The 15246-nt window shown below is 42.9% G+C and overlaps 1 protein-coding gene across 5 annotated transcripts in view; it reads right to left on the bottom strand.

Annotated features, from left to right (window-relative positions):
* LOC108702791 (voltage-dependent T-type calcium channel subunit alpha-1G) overlaps positions 1-14618 on the bottom strand; it is a 118626-nt gene extending 104008 nt beyond the window's left edge. For 4 of the 5 annotated variants that reach the window (XM_041579261.1, XM_018238480.2, XM_041579262.1 and 1 more), the window contains exon 1: positions 12513-14617. In XM_041579261.1, coding sequence (XP_041435195.1) covers positions 12513-12670 — 158 coding nt within the window. In that variant the 5' untranslated portion in view covers positions 12671-14617. Of the gene's footprint in view, positions 1-12512 lie in introns of all 5 variants that reach the window. The other variant, XM_041579263.1, reaches the window with a different exon arrangement.
* Positions 14619-15246: the final 628 nt, after the last annotated feature.

Raw genomic sequence — 15246 nt, 5'->3', positions numbered from 1 at the left:
AATCCTTCGACTTCGAATATCGAAGTCGAAGGATTTAGCGCTAATCCTGCGATCGATCGATCGAAGGATTTTCCGTTCGATCGAACGATTAAATCCTTCGAATCGAACGATTCGAAGGATTTTAATCCAACGATCGAAGGAAAATCCTTCGATCAAAAAATCACAGGCAAGCCTATGGGGACCTTCCCCATAGGCTAACATTGACTTCGGTAGCTTTTAGCTGCCGAAGTAGGGGGTCGAAGTTTTTTTTAAAGGGGAAGTACTTCGACTATCGAATGGTCGAATAGTCGAACGATTTTTCGTTCGATTCGTTCGATTTCGTTCGAATTCGAACAAATTTAACCAATTCGATGGTCGAAGTACCCAAAAAATACTTCGAAATTCGAAGTATTTTTCATTCGAATCCTTCACTCGAGCTTAGTGAATCAGCCCCTAGGTGTCAAACACAACCTTATGCTCTTATTTGGATAATGGAGCCTTAATTTCGAGATTTAACACTTGATTTTTTTGTTGTGTTGAAAATAAATTTTGATATTTGGACTTTATACTAAGCCCTGTTTGGTGCGTTTTTTTTGTTTAACTAACAGTGTCAGTGTCATTGTTTTAAACCAGCACGCAGGCATTGGATATTTCACCGTGTGCACCAGCCACAAACTGTCTACATATATATATATATAGATATATATAAGCCTTTGTTGTTAATATTGTATATTTTTCTGTGCATAAATATATCAACGTAATGAACGATCTTTGTAGTGAATGAACATTCGTTGACAGGTGTCACACAAGTACCTCCCCTCACATGTGCAGTTTACAAATTGTAAATGATCGCAATCTGTCCATACCATCACTTTTTTTAGAGAGGAACATTTTTTACCCTACCTAATCAATTTCCCAACCGATGTCAGGAGGAAGATTGGTAAATGTACGATCGTTCTTGCACACTGACCTCGTGATTTGGTTGAATTGCACTTAAATTGGTCGTTCATCAAAGAAAAATCTTTGCGTCTATGGGGGTCTTTAGTATGCACACTATTCTACTATTTCAGGCCATTCCTTGGAGAATGTTATAGTTGAGAGTCAAGCAAAAACGTAAATGCTTGCAACAGCAACCCAACCTCAATGCACTGACAACAGCAGACAATAAGAGACAATTAACTAGCCAAAGGCAGTGAAGTATATAAAGTACATCTCATTCCTCTGCCTGTTATATTATAAACAGAAACATCACTTGTTCTGCAATTAAATTCCTTGCTCACTCGTTGAACAAAATACACAGTCGCAACTTGCTTGCTCCCTATGGATCTCCGGAACAACCAACCTGAGGGTTTAATAATGCCTGCTTCCACTTGCACGTGCTAAAACAAAATGCTGTCTTGTTTATGTTTATCCCCCCCCCCCGCAAAGCGCATACAGAGAAAATAAAATACATAAACATTGGAGACAGAAGAAAACAGTCAATTATAGACTGGGGGTGAATCAAGAGAACGGCTGCTCCTTCACACAAAAAGCATTTCACTGATAAGCACACGGATAACTCACACTAATACTACCCATGTGGCTAGGCTGACACAGCAAGTGGATCATTGGCTGAGTTGGCCACTAATGTAGGAAGCCATATTGGGCTGTTTTTTAGCCCTCAGGTCAACAACTGGATAATATGCAGGGGCCATGTTCATGATCCAGTGCTTTATTTTCCACTAGAATTAGCAAGTTGGCAGCCAGTGCACAAGTGCATTAAGAATTATGGCATGACAGGGCCATAAACAAACATTTGGTTGAGCAACCTGACTGAATGATTATTTAGGGCTATAGTTTAAGCAAGCAACTTTATGATCCCCTCATATAGTATATAGCAGTTATGACTTCAAATTTCCCCTTCCAGTGCCTTATCTTGGAAATGGATGAGATATTTTCAGAAGTGGGGGTGACAATGATGAGCCACTCCCAATCAGATCTGCTCATTCAGATTAGTGACCCAAGTAACAGATCAATGCTAGCTGGTCAAACAAATCGGATATGGGTAATAAGCAAAATTATTGGATAAGTTGGTCCGCGTTGGTCTACATGATGGCCAAATACACAGATCATAGAATAAAACATCCACACAAACAGAAGGGCAATACAGGTCCAGATTTTGGGCAAATGAGCACAAGGGTGCAATTCAGGGCAGACCCAAACTCAAGAGCATACAATTGATTAATAAGTATTACCCAACCAGTATAAGATTTGGTGTTTTTAAAGAACAGACCATACATTGTGGCTTTTTATATTCAAAAAAATACACAGGCTAGGGCAGTGATACCCAACCAGTGGCTTGTGAGCAATGTGTTGCTTACCAATAGGGATGTAGCGAACTGTTCGCCCGCGAACTAGTTCGCGCGAACTTCGACCGTTCGCGTCCGCCGAACGTTTGGGAACGTTCGCATTTTGAGTTCGCGTTCGATCGTTCGACCATTCGACCATTCGAATTCCTTCGACCGATAAAAATCGAACGATTTCCATTCGTTCGAACGATTGTAAGCATTCGATCGAATGAAAAGCATTCGATCGAATGAAAAGCATTCGATCGAATGGCTTCGATCGTTCGATTCGAATGAAAATCCTTCGATCGAACGATTAAAATCCTTCGATCGTTTGAATCGAACGATTTTAGCGGGTGTTCGAAGTTCGCGAACTGTTCGCGAACGTTCGCATTTTTTGCCGGTGTTCGCGAACGGCGTTCGCGAACACCAAATCGGCAGTTCGCTACATCCCTACTTACCAACCCCTTGAATGTGGCACCCCATGGCCTCAAAGTAGGTGCTGATTGAAGGCAAGTTTTGGTTGCATAAGAACCAGGTGTAATGCCAAACAGAGCCTCCTGTAGGCTGCTAGTCCACATACGAGCTACCAAATAGTCTTTTCCATGCTTGCTTTGCCCACAAACACTTTTAACATCTGAATGTGGCTCACAGGTAAAAAAAAAGGTTGGGGACCTCTAGTCTAGGGAAAATTAACCCTTATATTCATTCAACTAGACTTATCATTAAAGGAAATAATACAAGAAATTATCTAGGTGACACCTTTTTGTTAAAGAAAAACAATAGGAGGTTTAAGGGAGGAAGGAAAGAAGGAAAAATGTAGCCAACCAGCCTCAAGTAAAGGCACCATAAAAAAGGCCAAAGGTCCAAGGTAAATTAGTTGCAGCTACACAAAATTTAGGTTGGGGAGCAAAAGAAAGCATTGTATAGTCTCTTTTGCATAAGGGAAATGAAGGTGTATTCCTTTAATGCTTAGATCCTCACCTAGAATGTAAGCTTTTCATCCAAGGATCCATATGGCCCACAGATTTATCTGCTTTTCATTTTTATATCAGTACGTTGCTCTAACAATGCACATAAATACAGGCACCAGGACTTGTACAGCCTCTAACAGGAGCAGTAAGATTTGTGGCCCCATCTCCAGGGACACGGGCCCAGGGGAACACTACATTGCTCTATTACCCATTGGCACCACTAATAAAAACCACTTTTTTCCAGCTACCTGTGTTTATGCCAGTCATAACAACCCCCATAAAATTCTCCCAAATTCTATGTTGTAGAAATGTAGCTCTACATATTCCTCTGGAAGATAGGGACAGCAGTTTCATTGGGTGATCCATAACCTGCTCATTAACCGAAAGCAACCAACCATGCTTTATTTCATTATTCTGAGTGCAACGACAACTAAGGTGGCTACTGATTGGCTGCTTGAAGTTACAGGTTGAGTTAATTAGATCAACCCTTTCAGGAGAATGTAGTGACAAATGTGGATAACCCCCTTAATGATGAATCAGACACAACATAAGAGCAACTACAAGCAGGAAAATGAAAGCAAAGACCTGATTGATTGCTGCTGGCAACTGCACTAGTGCAAATTAGCAGCCATGTTTGTTTACAGCCCTACATAGTTTTACTGCTTGTCTATGTTGTCCCATTCTTTTTTACAAGGAATACCCAAAGGCATTGTTTTATGGAATCCATTTGCACATGGTATGAGCAAACGTAGTGAGCTGTTCCTGCTGAATTGTGTTTAGAACAGCTGACAGTATTTGTGGTTCCTAGACAGAGAGATACCATAGCATTAACCAAGATACTATAGGAGGTATTTCCTACCTCTTTTCCTACTGCATACTGACACTGCCTAGTTGCTATGTTCAGCATCCACAGCAAACCTACAGCTGGTGAAGGCTAGCTGCTACCCTTAGGAACCTCTTTGTAGCTAACGTTAAACTATAACTTCTAGTCTTCCCAGCAGCCTGCAATTGTGATGGTTGTAGTTCACCAAGAGCTGGAAGCCACTGTTCCTGTCCACTGCCTATTTATTTCTGCTTCAGCATCACACTATTGCACTCACTGCACTTGAGTCATTAAACCTCTCATAATTCTAGAGTGACCTCAGAGAAGAGGGAGGTAATGTGTCAGAGTCAAGGTTTTGCATAAAATATCAGCCAGTGCCATGGATGGGGCACTTGTGCATGTGGTAGGGTAAGGTAACAGTGCAACTTTATTTGTATTTAATTGATATGCAGATCCAGGGAATCTACCTGTCTGACAGCTCCATAAATCATTGGGACATGTAGATGCCATGGTGCTCAGGTCTCTTCAAACAAAACAGAGGAACAGTGTGAGTAGGGGGGGAATGAGTGGAAGAGAGAGAGAGGCTGAAAAGAAATAAAGAAAAAGAAACAGAGAAAGAGAATGGGAAAATGGAGAGAAAGTAAGAAAGAAGGAAAGAAGAGAAATAAACTAGGAGGAGAAAAGGCAATAGGATAGACAGGGCAGAGGGAAAGCAGCAGAGAGATGGCATGAGACTTGAGGTGAGAGTTAAGAGAAAGTGATTAGAAAGTAGCCGGGAAGATTCCTGTGCTTGAGGGGAACCTTTCCCCTTCCTCCATCTCTGCGATTATACCTCAAACATTTCCCCTCTCCTCCCTTAGCTTGCTTTTCCTTCTTTTCCTCTCACTCTCTTCTTTATTTCATCCCTGTTTTCCTTCTTTACCCCTTTTCCCTCCTCTCAGTAACATAACTAGGGGTGCGGGCCTGGGTCCAGGCCATGCAGCCACGCCCCCCCCACTCCCCTCTGGAGGAGATTTATTTTCTGTCTATGTGAACTACTGGTGGGCCTGAGGGGGATGCAATCGCACCCTGGTAGTTCTGCCACTGCCTCCTCTCCTTCATCCATCTGCCTTTCCTCTTAACCCCTCCTCTTCTCCATTTTCCATACCCGCTTTTACCCTTCTCTCCTCCTCTGGAGACTAAATTGGTGAAAGAAAGAAGGGTAAGGGAGAGAATGGAAGTGTGAAGAGAGGAGGAGAAAGAGTGAAATTGAGGAGAAAAGGGATGAGAGAGAAGTGAAGGGTAGAGAGATAAATGAGTAAAAAGAGTGGGATGAGAGAGTAAGGGAGAGTAAGATGATGGAGGGAAATAAGAGAAGAGAGAGAGAGAGAGAGAGAGAGAGAGAGAGAGAGAGAGAGAGAGAGAGAGAGAGAGAGAGAGAGGTGGGATGGATGAAGGCCAGGAGGTAAAAATGGGGTTAGGGTACATAAGTAAAGTAGGACTGAAAGCAATAAATTATTAGGCAATATTAGGCTATTGTAAAATTAGTGGCAAGTACAGGTAGATTTTGGCTCAAAAACACAAATTTTGAAGGGTGAAATCACCTTGTACAAAAGTGATAGGCAGCTGCCATGGAAGTCAGTGAAAAGGATGGTTTATTTTGTTTCTATGACCCCAGTAAATATGAGGTCACATTTACGTGAATAAATAAATAGATGTGAATGTATACTGTATCTGTGCATCAGACCATAGCCAAGTTCTGTGTAGTATGGTAATCCATTCACACTCCCACCAATAGGGGTTACCCATAAACCCACACTATGAGGGAGTTTAGACACAGAGAGCTGCTGTTTTGTCAGTTGAGGAGAATCAGCACACCTGTAACTTTGGCTCTGTGTCTCTAATCATTTCTTTAACAGAATAACTGTTGCCCCAGTCACACCATGTGCCTGTAACATTTCCACCAATAGAGAAGTCATACCTTAATCTCTTATGTACAATATATCTAATCCCATTCATTATATGTGTATCTGAGTACATTATTCATCATATCTGATCCTGTACATATTATACAGTTTATCCAATCATGTACATTATATTTAGGGATGCACTGAACCCCCGAATCCTTCTTGAAAGGTTCGGCCGAATGCTGAACCACATCCTAATTTGGATATGCAAATTAGGGTTGGGAAGGGGAAATCATTTTTCACTTTCTTCTTTTGTCACAAAAAGTCACGTGATTTTGAGGACAATGGATTCATTGACTCGGCAGGGTAAACCACTAACTCTCCAACAACTGATCCAAAAATACGACCCTCCACAACAGGAAATGTTCAGAGCCTCATAACTTATTCACTATGTGAACCAACAGGCCAAAAAATGTCCCAACAAATTATTCACAACATCAAGTTTTGAATCTATCTGTTGACAAGCACCATTGGCACCTGGAATCTTAAGCCTGACTTAAAACAGGTTCAACAATCCAGCTCACAGATTATCTCAACATATCCTTACAGCAGCGAGACTGGTAGCTACCATACCTCTATCTATGCTCAAAACCAAAATGTGACATAGCAACTAATAAGAAGATGTCATATATGTTACAAAATGACATGGAAGCCTATGACCGTATTTGGCTCCCCTGGTTGGCATATGAGAATGACCCCCTGCTTTTCTCTGCATTGCATGCATGAATCCAACAGTACGGACAACTACTTAGCAAGAGGACTTGATATTGCGCCTTAATCCTATTAGGTTTATTTTTTGGAAATTGAATTAAACCAAGCCACCTTATTTTATTTCATTCTATTTTATTGTATTTTGTTATATTTTATTCTGTTTTACTTGTTCTTATGTTTACATGCTTGACAAGCTTAAGCAAGTTTATTTGATATGTTTGGAAACCAATAAAACATTTCAGTGCTAAAAAAAAAAAGGTCATGTGATTTCCCTTCCCACCTTTAATTTGCATATGCAAATTAGGATTCAGGTTCGGGTCAGCTGGGCTGAAGGATTCGGCCGAATCCGAATCCTGCTGAAAAAGGCTGGATCCTGAGCCGAATCCTGGATTCGGTGCATCCCTAATTATATTACACTGTGTACCTTACTCCATACAATGCACAAAAGTATCTGATCCCATACATTATACAGTGTACTGATCCCATAAATTATACAACATATTAAATCCAATACATTGTATCAGATCCTATACATTATATTATGCAGCGTATCAAATCCTTTACATTATACAGTATTAGAATCTGTAAGGCTAACCTTGGGGCAATGCATGAGAGTTTCCTTCTACACTGCATGCTTTCAGACACTGATAATAAATGCTTGGTTGCTCAATGTGGTATTGCATATATTTCATCGCTTTTAGCATTGCGCATTTCCTCTAGTGACACTGGCGCATTTTCTTTGCCCTGTGTGTATGTATATTTTATTTATAGTGATACTGTATGCACAATGCTGTATATTCTTACACTACAGAAGTTGTACAAACAGGAGGACAAACAAGGAGGACAAACACTGCAATGAATAAAAATATACACAGTAATGAAGAATGAAATTAGCTAAGAAATGTATCAACTACAGGTAATCTAATAGCAAATATATTGGGGAGAATAAAGATAAAATATAGGTAACTTTTGATTTATGCCAGACTGAATTTGAGGGATACTGAGGGAATATTGGTTCTTTGCAATATCCAGAGGGCCCAAAATGTCCAATTTCTGAGTTAAAATTTCCCACCACAGTTCCAACAGCCTTTACCTACAGGTTCCATCAGTTCCCTGAAACTCCTTGAAGACTTGGAGGAGGTCTTGGTGTCATCTCTTTATACTATCCCACAGCCACAGTCCCTTCCCAGAGACTATTATCCCACTGTTACTATAGGCACCATCTCTCCCTACTATACCTGTTATCCCACAGCCACAGTCCCAAAGACCATTATCCCCACTGCTACTATAAACACCATCTCTCCCTACTATTCCTGCAATCCCATAGCTACAGTCCCAGTGACCATTATCCCCACTGCTACTATAGGCACCATCTCTCCCTACTATACCTGCTATCCCACAGCCACAGTACCTTCCCAGAGACTATTACCCCACTGATCCTAAAAGCACCATCTCTCCTTACTATACCTGCTATCCCACAGCCACAGTCCCTTCCCAGGGGCTATTATCCCCACTGTTACTATAGGCACCACCTCTCCCTACTATACCTGCTATCCTACAACCACAGTCCCTTTCTATTATCCCACAGCCACCGTCCCTTCTCAGGGGCTATTATCCCCACTGTTACTATAGGCACCATCTCTCCCTACTATACCTGCTATCTCACAGCCACACTCCCTTCCCAGAGACTATTATCCCACTGCTACTATAGGCAACATATCTCCCTTCTATACCTGCTATCCCACAGTCACACTCCCTTCCCAGAGACTATTATCCCCACTGCTACTATAAGCAACATCTCTCCCTACTATACCTGCTATCCCACAGTCACACTCCCTCTCCAGAGACTATTATCCCATTGCTACTATAGGCACCATCTCTCCCTACTATATCTGCTATACCACAGCCACAGTCCCATCCCAGAGGCTAGTATCCCCACTGCTACTATAGGCAGCATCTCTCCCTACTATACCTGCTATAGCATCGTCTCAGCCCCTTAACAGAGACTATTATCCCACCAGTAGCTTAACTAGAGGGGAGTGGGCCCTGGCGCGGGATGTGCAGCCGGACCCCCAGCCCCCCTCCGTACGCCCGCAATTACTGAAGAAGTCAGTGGTACATTAGCTGCCGGGGGGCCCTGAGGGGGTGCGGGCCCTGGCCCAATCACACCCCCTGCTCCCCCAGTAATTACGCCACTGTATCCCACTGCTACTATAGGCACCATCTCTCGCTACTATACCTACTATCCCACAACCACAGTTCCTTATATGGGGCTCCTCTTTGGTACTATTAAGTTTTTCCACAATCCTTTTATCTTAAACAGTTTTTTGGGATGCAGGGCAGATACTATTGCTTAGGTCATGCTTAGATGGATAGAATATGTAGGCACCCTAAATCTTTTGTTTAGTCCCTGTGTAATGTATAAATACAACTGAGCAGACAGTTTAGGCCCACACTTGCTTTATGACATGGAGGGGGGGGAATTAGCACTTAATGATGCCATTCTCCAATACGCACTTAGCAGGCACATTTGCCTTTAGTACACAGACACATGCTAATGTTTGGCGATGACACACTGGTACACCTGCTCCATACACGGCTCTTACAGAGGAGTCATTAAAATCTCATCCTGGCTCAGAAGCCTTGGAGTGAAATACTCCCATCTGACAGCGGCCTTATAATCAGAAGTCAGCAGTTTTGTCTGAGTGATGCAAGAATAGGGGAAAAAATATGGTTATATTCCATTAAAAATGGAATTTTAAGTGCCTGAAAATGTCAAATTTGGCAAAAGGTAACTAACCTAATTTGGTGTTTAATTATCCAGTTATCTTGATAGCCTCAATATTGTACTAACCAGTCTTTCTTGGCCTCCCCCTGGCACACCCTAATCACACCTCTGCACATCTAGGTGAAAGTCAGATCTGTCGAGGATTCGAAATTGGTAACGATTTCTTATTATTGGTGAGCACAGTTCTTGAGGAGTGGCCAATAAGGCACAATACCTTGACACTTTGAAAAACACAGAGAAGACTGGTTGTAGGCAAAAGTATCAGATCTATGGTAAGCCAAGGGAGACATGCACCCAGAAACAAAGGCACAGACATACATGATACACTGTATATACGAACTCACAAAAACTTGTGACTCTTTTCCAAGCAACAGTTGGAAATTTAGCAGAACTTGTTAATTTTACTGTAGAAGATTGGCTGGATAAAGGCAGCGTGGCAGGTTCTTTAATCTTAGCATGCTCCCATCTGAGAGAATTAAACTGCACAGAGAGATTTATAGGAGTGAAGGGGAAGTGTGAAAGAGATTTATGAGATGTAGAAACCTTGGTAATGAATGCATTACATATAAAATATACAGAACTGGATGGAATTTATGGTTATAATTGACCTACAGCATGGCTTTTTTTATTTTGAACAGCAGGGGATTTCCATATGTGTTGCTTGATGGCTATATATAAACTACATTTCCCAGCACCCAGTGTCATCTTTGATGGGTGGGGGGACTGATGAAAACAGGCATGCCGGAATTCTATTATTTATACAAAGTAACGCTGCCATTGCACTTTATACATCTCCCAGCAGCACCCCCAAAACCTTCATCAGGAGCACTGAAGCGTCACCCTCTTGTCCTAATGTCGCCACCTTGATAAACTGAAAAAGTCACCTCAACACCACTTATCTTACTTGTAAATATTGCTGGGATGTAGGTGTCTCAAGGCAGTGGAAGACCATAAGGCAGATTTGCCCCTTGAAAATACTCGGCTACTGGGAGATGTTGGGTGTTCAGAAATGGCTCTAAAGTAAGAGAAGGGATGTCAGTAACTGAATGTACTGTCCTGCTAATAAAGCTTGTAACGTCCTCTGCAAGACTTGCAAAAAAAAACATGTAGCTTTATATTCACCTCCCCCTGTGATTCTCATATTCTTTTTTCCTTTCTCTAACTCACTCTCTTTCTCTCCAGAGTTTTACTTTACATATTGTTTCCATTTTGTTGACGTCAGAATCTTTCTGGAATTTTGTGTTTTGACTTCAGCCCCAGAGAAATCCCTGTCTACAAAGTGGGGGCCGGAGAAGCCCCCAAATATTCAGGGGACTGTTCCAATTTGCAACTGGAGACGGTGAAAATGGCAAGCATAGAAGACTATGGTGTGGGGGTGGTTGCAGATGCTGGGGGATGGGGGGACAGCTGCCCTTGGGTATTTTAGAGATGGGTGAGGGTATCTGGAAAAGATGAGGGTTACAGTGAAGTGTGATATATTTACCCCTTAAAATGCCCTCTTTGTTTCAAGAAAGATCCGGCCTCTGTTTCCCAACTAGCATCTGCTTTTAATTTAACAAAATACTAACTCCAGATTACTGCAAATCCCTGATCCTGCAGAGCTGAAAGAGGGAGTACACACACACACACATACATATATATATATATATGAGCAGAGGTAACAGGCTTTATAGAGCCCAGATAGATAGATAGATGATAGATAGATAGATAGATAGATAGATAGATAGATAGATAGATAGATAGATAGCACTATCTTTCTCTATTATACCTGCTATCCCACAACCACAGTCCCTTCCCAGAGACTACTTTCCCACTGTTACTTAAGGCACCATCAACTATACCCCACTATTATCCCCACTGCTACTATAGGCACCATCTCTCCCTACTATACCTGCTATCCCACAGAGACTACTTTCCCACTGTTACTTAAGGCACCATCAACTATACCCCACTATTATCCCCACTGCTACTATAGGCACCATCTCTCCCTACTATACCTGCTATCCCACAACCACAGTCCCTTCCCAGAGACTATTATCCCACTGTTACTATAGGCACCATATCTCCCTACTATACCTGCTATCACACAGTCCCTTCCCAGAGACTATTATCCCACTGCTACTACAGGCACCATCTCTTCTTACTATACCTGCTATCCCACAACCACAGTCCCTTTCAAGAGACTGCTACTATAGGCATCATCTCTCCCTACTATTCCTGCTATCCCACAGCTGACTAAAATGAATCATAAAACCATGGTGATGACAGTTGCTATGTGTGCTATGCAGTTGATCTGATACAGTAACTAGGTATTATGATTTCGAGATTTTCGAGAAAGAAAACTAAGGTGGGTTAACATGCAATGGGTAGTTTTTGGCTTCTGCTACTGAGTGGTCAACCTGGTCATCTTCTTGGCACCCAGAATATAAAGACCTTGTAAAGGAGAACTCTTGCCTGCCCAATATTAATTTAGTAAAGTTTTAAAACACAAATGCCCATTCTGTGACAGTCCCATTATTGATGTGCTTCATCTCTCCGTCACAGGCCAGACATGCCTGGCACTAAGTCTTGCCTGCAACAAGATGCTCAACTGTATCTTGAGTAAATATTGAGTCTTGCATCATTTGAGTTGTGTAATAATCTATTGCCAGAGACCCATTACTTTGTGTCAGATGATATGTAAGTTTTATGTAGTAATATACATGAAAGTGATTGGTAAGTATAAGTAAGGAGGTTGCACGAAGAATGATAACCTATTCATTGTACAACAAAAAACCTGTAAATCATTTACCAATCTTAGTCTTCCTGTGACTCTCCAATTAAAGAACCAAGAGTTGGATAGCCCTTCTCCAAAAAGACAATGCTGTATATGGATACAGCTTTAGACATAGGTAAAGTGGAATATTACTGAAGTTGTGAATCAAAAAGCTTGAGAGAATACCTTACCCGAGCTTCTAGAAAGGATATGGATTACACACCATCTTTAGACACCAACTCCTAGGTCTGTTCTCTTGGGTCAGGAAGAAGAATACCACTGGGGCCAAGGTCGGATAGGGCAGCCCTTCCAGCTCCGATCCTGGTTCCCCAGGGTCTTTGGCTGGTCTTTGCTCTTGAGATTTTTCCATGCTCCGGCCAGAGGTCCCAGGGTCAGGAAAGTCAATACTCAATGTGATCCTTCATCTAGCAGCCTTTAGCCTCCAGATTCCACCATTGATCTTCTCTGGATTCCCATTGAGACCAAAGGTAGAGTCTCTGACACACAGAATAGGTGTGTGGCACTCTCTCTATCTGCCCCAGATCAATCCTGTCTATTTCCCAGGCCTTTTATCATCAAACTAGTTATTTCACCTACTGTAGACAGTTCAGGAGAATGTCAGTCATTCCTACATGCATGCAATATCACTCATTAACTTCCCAATACACTGGCCAAATGATTATGGCATCCTCTCCTTCCTGAGTGTATATTTTTTCTTCTAATTTTTTAAGCTGAACCAGTGTCTGCCAACTGTCTCTTTAGTTCCAAGCCTGTCTTGTATGGAGTCTATCCTGCATTTTGCATGCTGTCACACAACTCTCACACTCTCTCTCCTGTTTCACTCACAGCCTTGTCCTTACTCACTCACCTTTTAAGTTTTCTGTCTTGTTTAGAGTCTCTTATGCACCTGTCTCTTGCCCTTGCCTGACTTACTCAGGGGCTGTCTCTTTGAATTTACAGTATCATTTTTTCTCTCGTTTGGGTTATTTATTGTCACACAGCTGTCTCCCCGTGGGTCACTATTCCATTTTCCCACTGGATTCATCCAGCATCTCCCCATCTACTCCCATTCAGGGTTACTCTTGGTGAGTTCCTGGCTCTCACTGATTCTCCCCCAATCTCTCTTGCAGTCTCGTGTTGTAGTTACCTTTCCGAATCAGTTTCACTCACACATATTGTGCTTCTCAAAATCACCCAGACTCTCTTTGTCTCTTCTACAAATATGTCTCAGAGCACCCCCCTTACTCACTCAGAATCTCTGTATCAATTAATCCTTTACTCAGATTCTCGTACAGTTTAGTTTAACATGCCCAGTCTCTCAGTCTGTGATACCTCTGTACCTCTAATTCTGCCAGATTATTGCTCTTTCTTACCTGCCCCTCAGGGTGCTTTTCTCTCTGTCTCACTCACCTGTTTGCTGCCTCATTCTGTTCTTTTTATTTATTTCACTCACCCTGGGGATCTCTCTCTCTCAAACTCACCTGTCCCCTTAGGATCTCTTTGTCTCAGGGTGTTTCTCTTTCTCTGTGCCTTAATTACAGGGCCGTCCTCAGTCTCTCTGTCGTTCTCTCTCTATCACCTGCCCAATCAGGTTGTCTCTTTTTCTCTCTACCTTCAATAACCTGCTATCTTCAATGTCTCATTCTTTTACAGTGTCTCTCATCGTCAGACTACAGGCTTCTCTCTTCACACTTGGTGAGTCTCCTTATATTTCGCTCACCTGCCCACTCAGGATGCCTCTCTCTCACATTCACCTGCCCACAGCGACTGTCTCTCTCTCACATTCACCTGCCCACTGCGACTGTCTCTCTCTCACATTCACCTGCGAACTGTGACTGTCTCTCTCGCTTGACCCTTTAAGGAGCCCACGTTGCCCTGCCCCAAGTGATGCCAGTCCAGTCCAATCAGCACCCAGTTGATGGCCGACCTTGCCCAGGTAGTGCCCTGCTGCGCCAAACTGATGTCTGGTTGCTCCTAGACGCTGCCAAAGTGATGCCCACTGTTCCCAGGTGGAGAGAAGCTGAAGTCCCTAACAGTAGCCACGTGACGGTCTGTACATGTCTGGCTGTGCCCACTTGTAGGCTTGTCCCTTCCAGTGCCGAGTAGCCCTGCTCTGAGCAAGCGGGTCCCAGTGGCCAGTAAGGATTCCCATGTGTTGCCACAATGAGCCTCGTAGGATGAAGCCTGCGCGCCCAGTGTAGATGGCCGTTTCCACGCCCGGTGTTATACACAGTCCGGCGCCGCTCAGAGATGCCGCTGCTACCGCTGCCTGGAGCGAGAAGCTGAAGCTCAGTTCTACACAGCTGGAACCCACACTCCAACTTCACAAGGAGCCTCCGCCCACCTCTGGGAAGCCAGGCCAATCAGAGGGCAGCGTTACTACTTAGTTGCGGGCCATTGGTAAGTGAGTGTGTCAATCAGAGGCGGGACAGTACCACATCTGGAAAAAGATTAGGCTCTGAGGGGTCCCATCGGCGACACTCAGGCTCCAATCCGTTAGCGAGGGAAGATAAATCCGCCATCTGATAGGTGGGCTTCCTTTCAGTGCTTCTTCTTAAACTTGCTCTTGGTGCATGAGTAGGGGACAGGTGAGGTTTACGCGCATGCGCGTTATTTACTGTCCGGCAGCGCTGGAGCAGGTATTGGCGAGGGGTCGGGTAGGTAAGGCGGGTGCGCGTGGGAAACGCTCCATATCATTTTATGCAACAGCCGGGAACACGAGAATGGCTAATTCCAAGCAACTGTCTCATTGGTCTTCATTATTTTATAGTTTTTTTAATTAATTGCCTTCTTCTTCTGACCCCATCTAAAAAAAAATGAATGCGCTGTAAGGCTACAAATGTATCGTTATTGCTTTTTATTTCTCATCTTTCTCTCTAGGCCCTCTCCTGTTCAAATGCCAGTCTCTTATTCAAATCAATGTACGGTTGCTAGGGTAATATAGAC

The sequence above is a fragment of the Xenopus laevis genome, chromosome 9_10S (genome assembly GCF_017654675.1).
Source record: "Xenopus laevis strain J_2021 chromosome 9_10S, Xenopus_laevis_v10.1, whole genome shotgun sequence".
NCBI classification, from domain to species: Eukaryota; Metazoa; Chordata; class Amphibia; order Anura; family Pipidae; genus Xenopus; species Xenopus laevis.
Note: the sequence above shows the minus strand (reverse complement) of the source record. Positions and strands in the feature narration are given on the sequence as shown.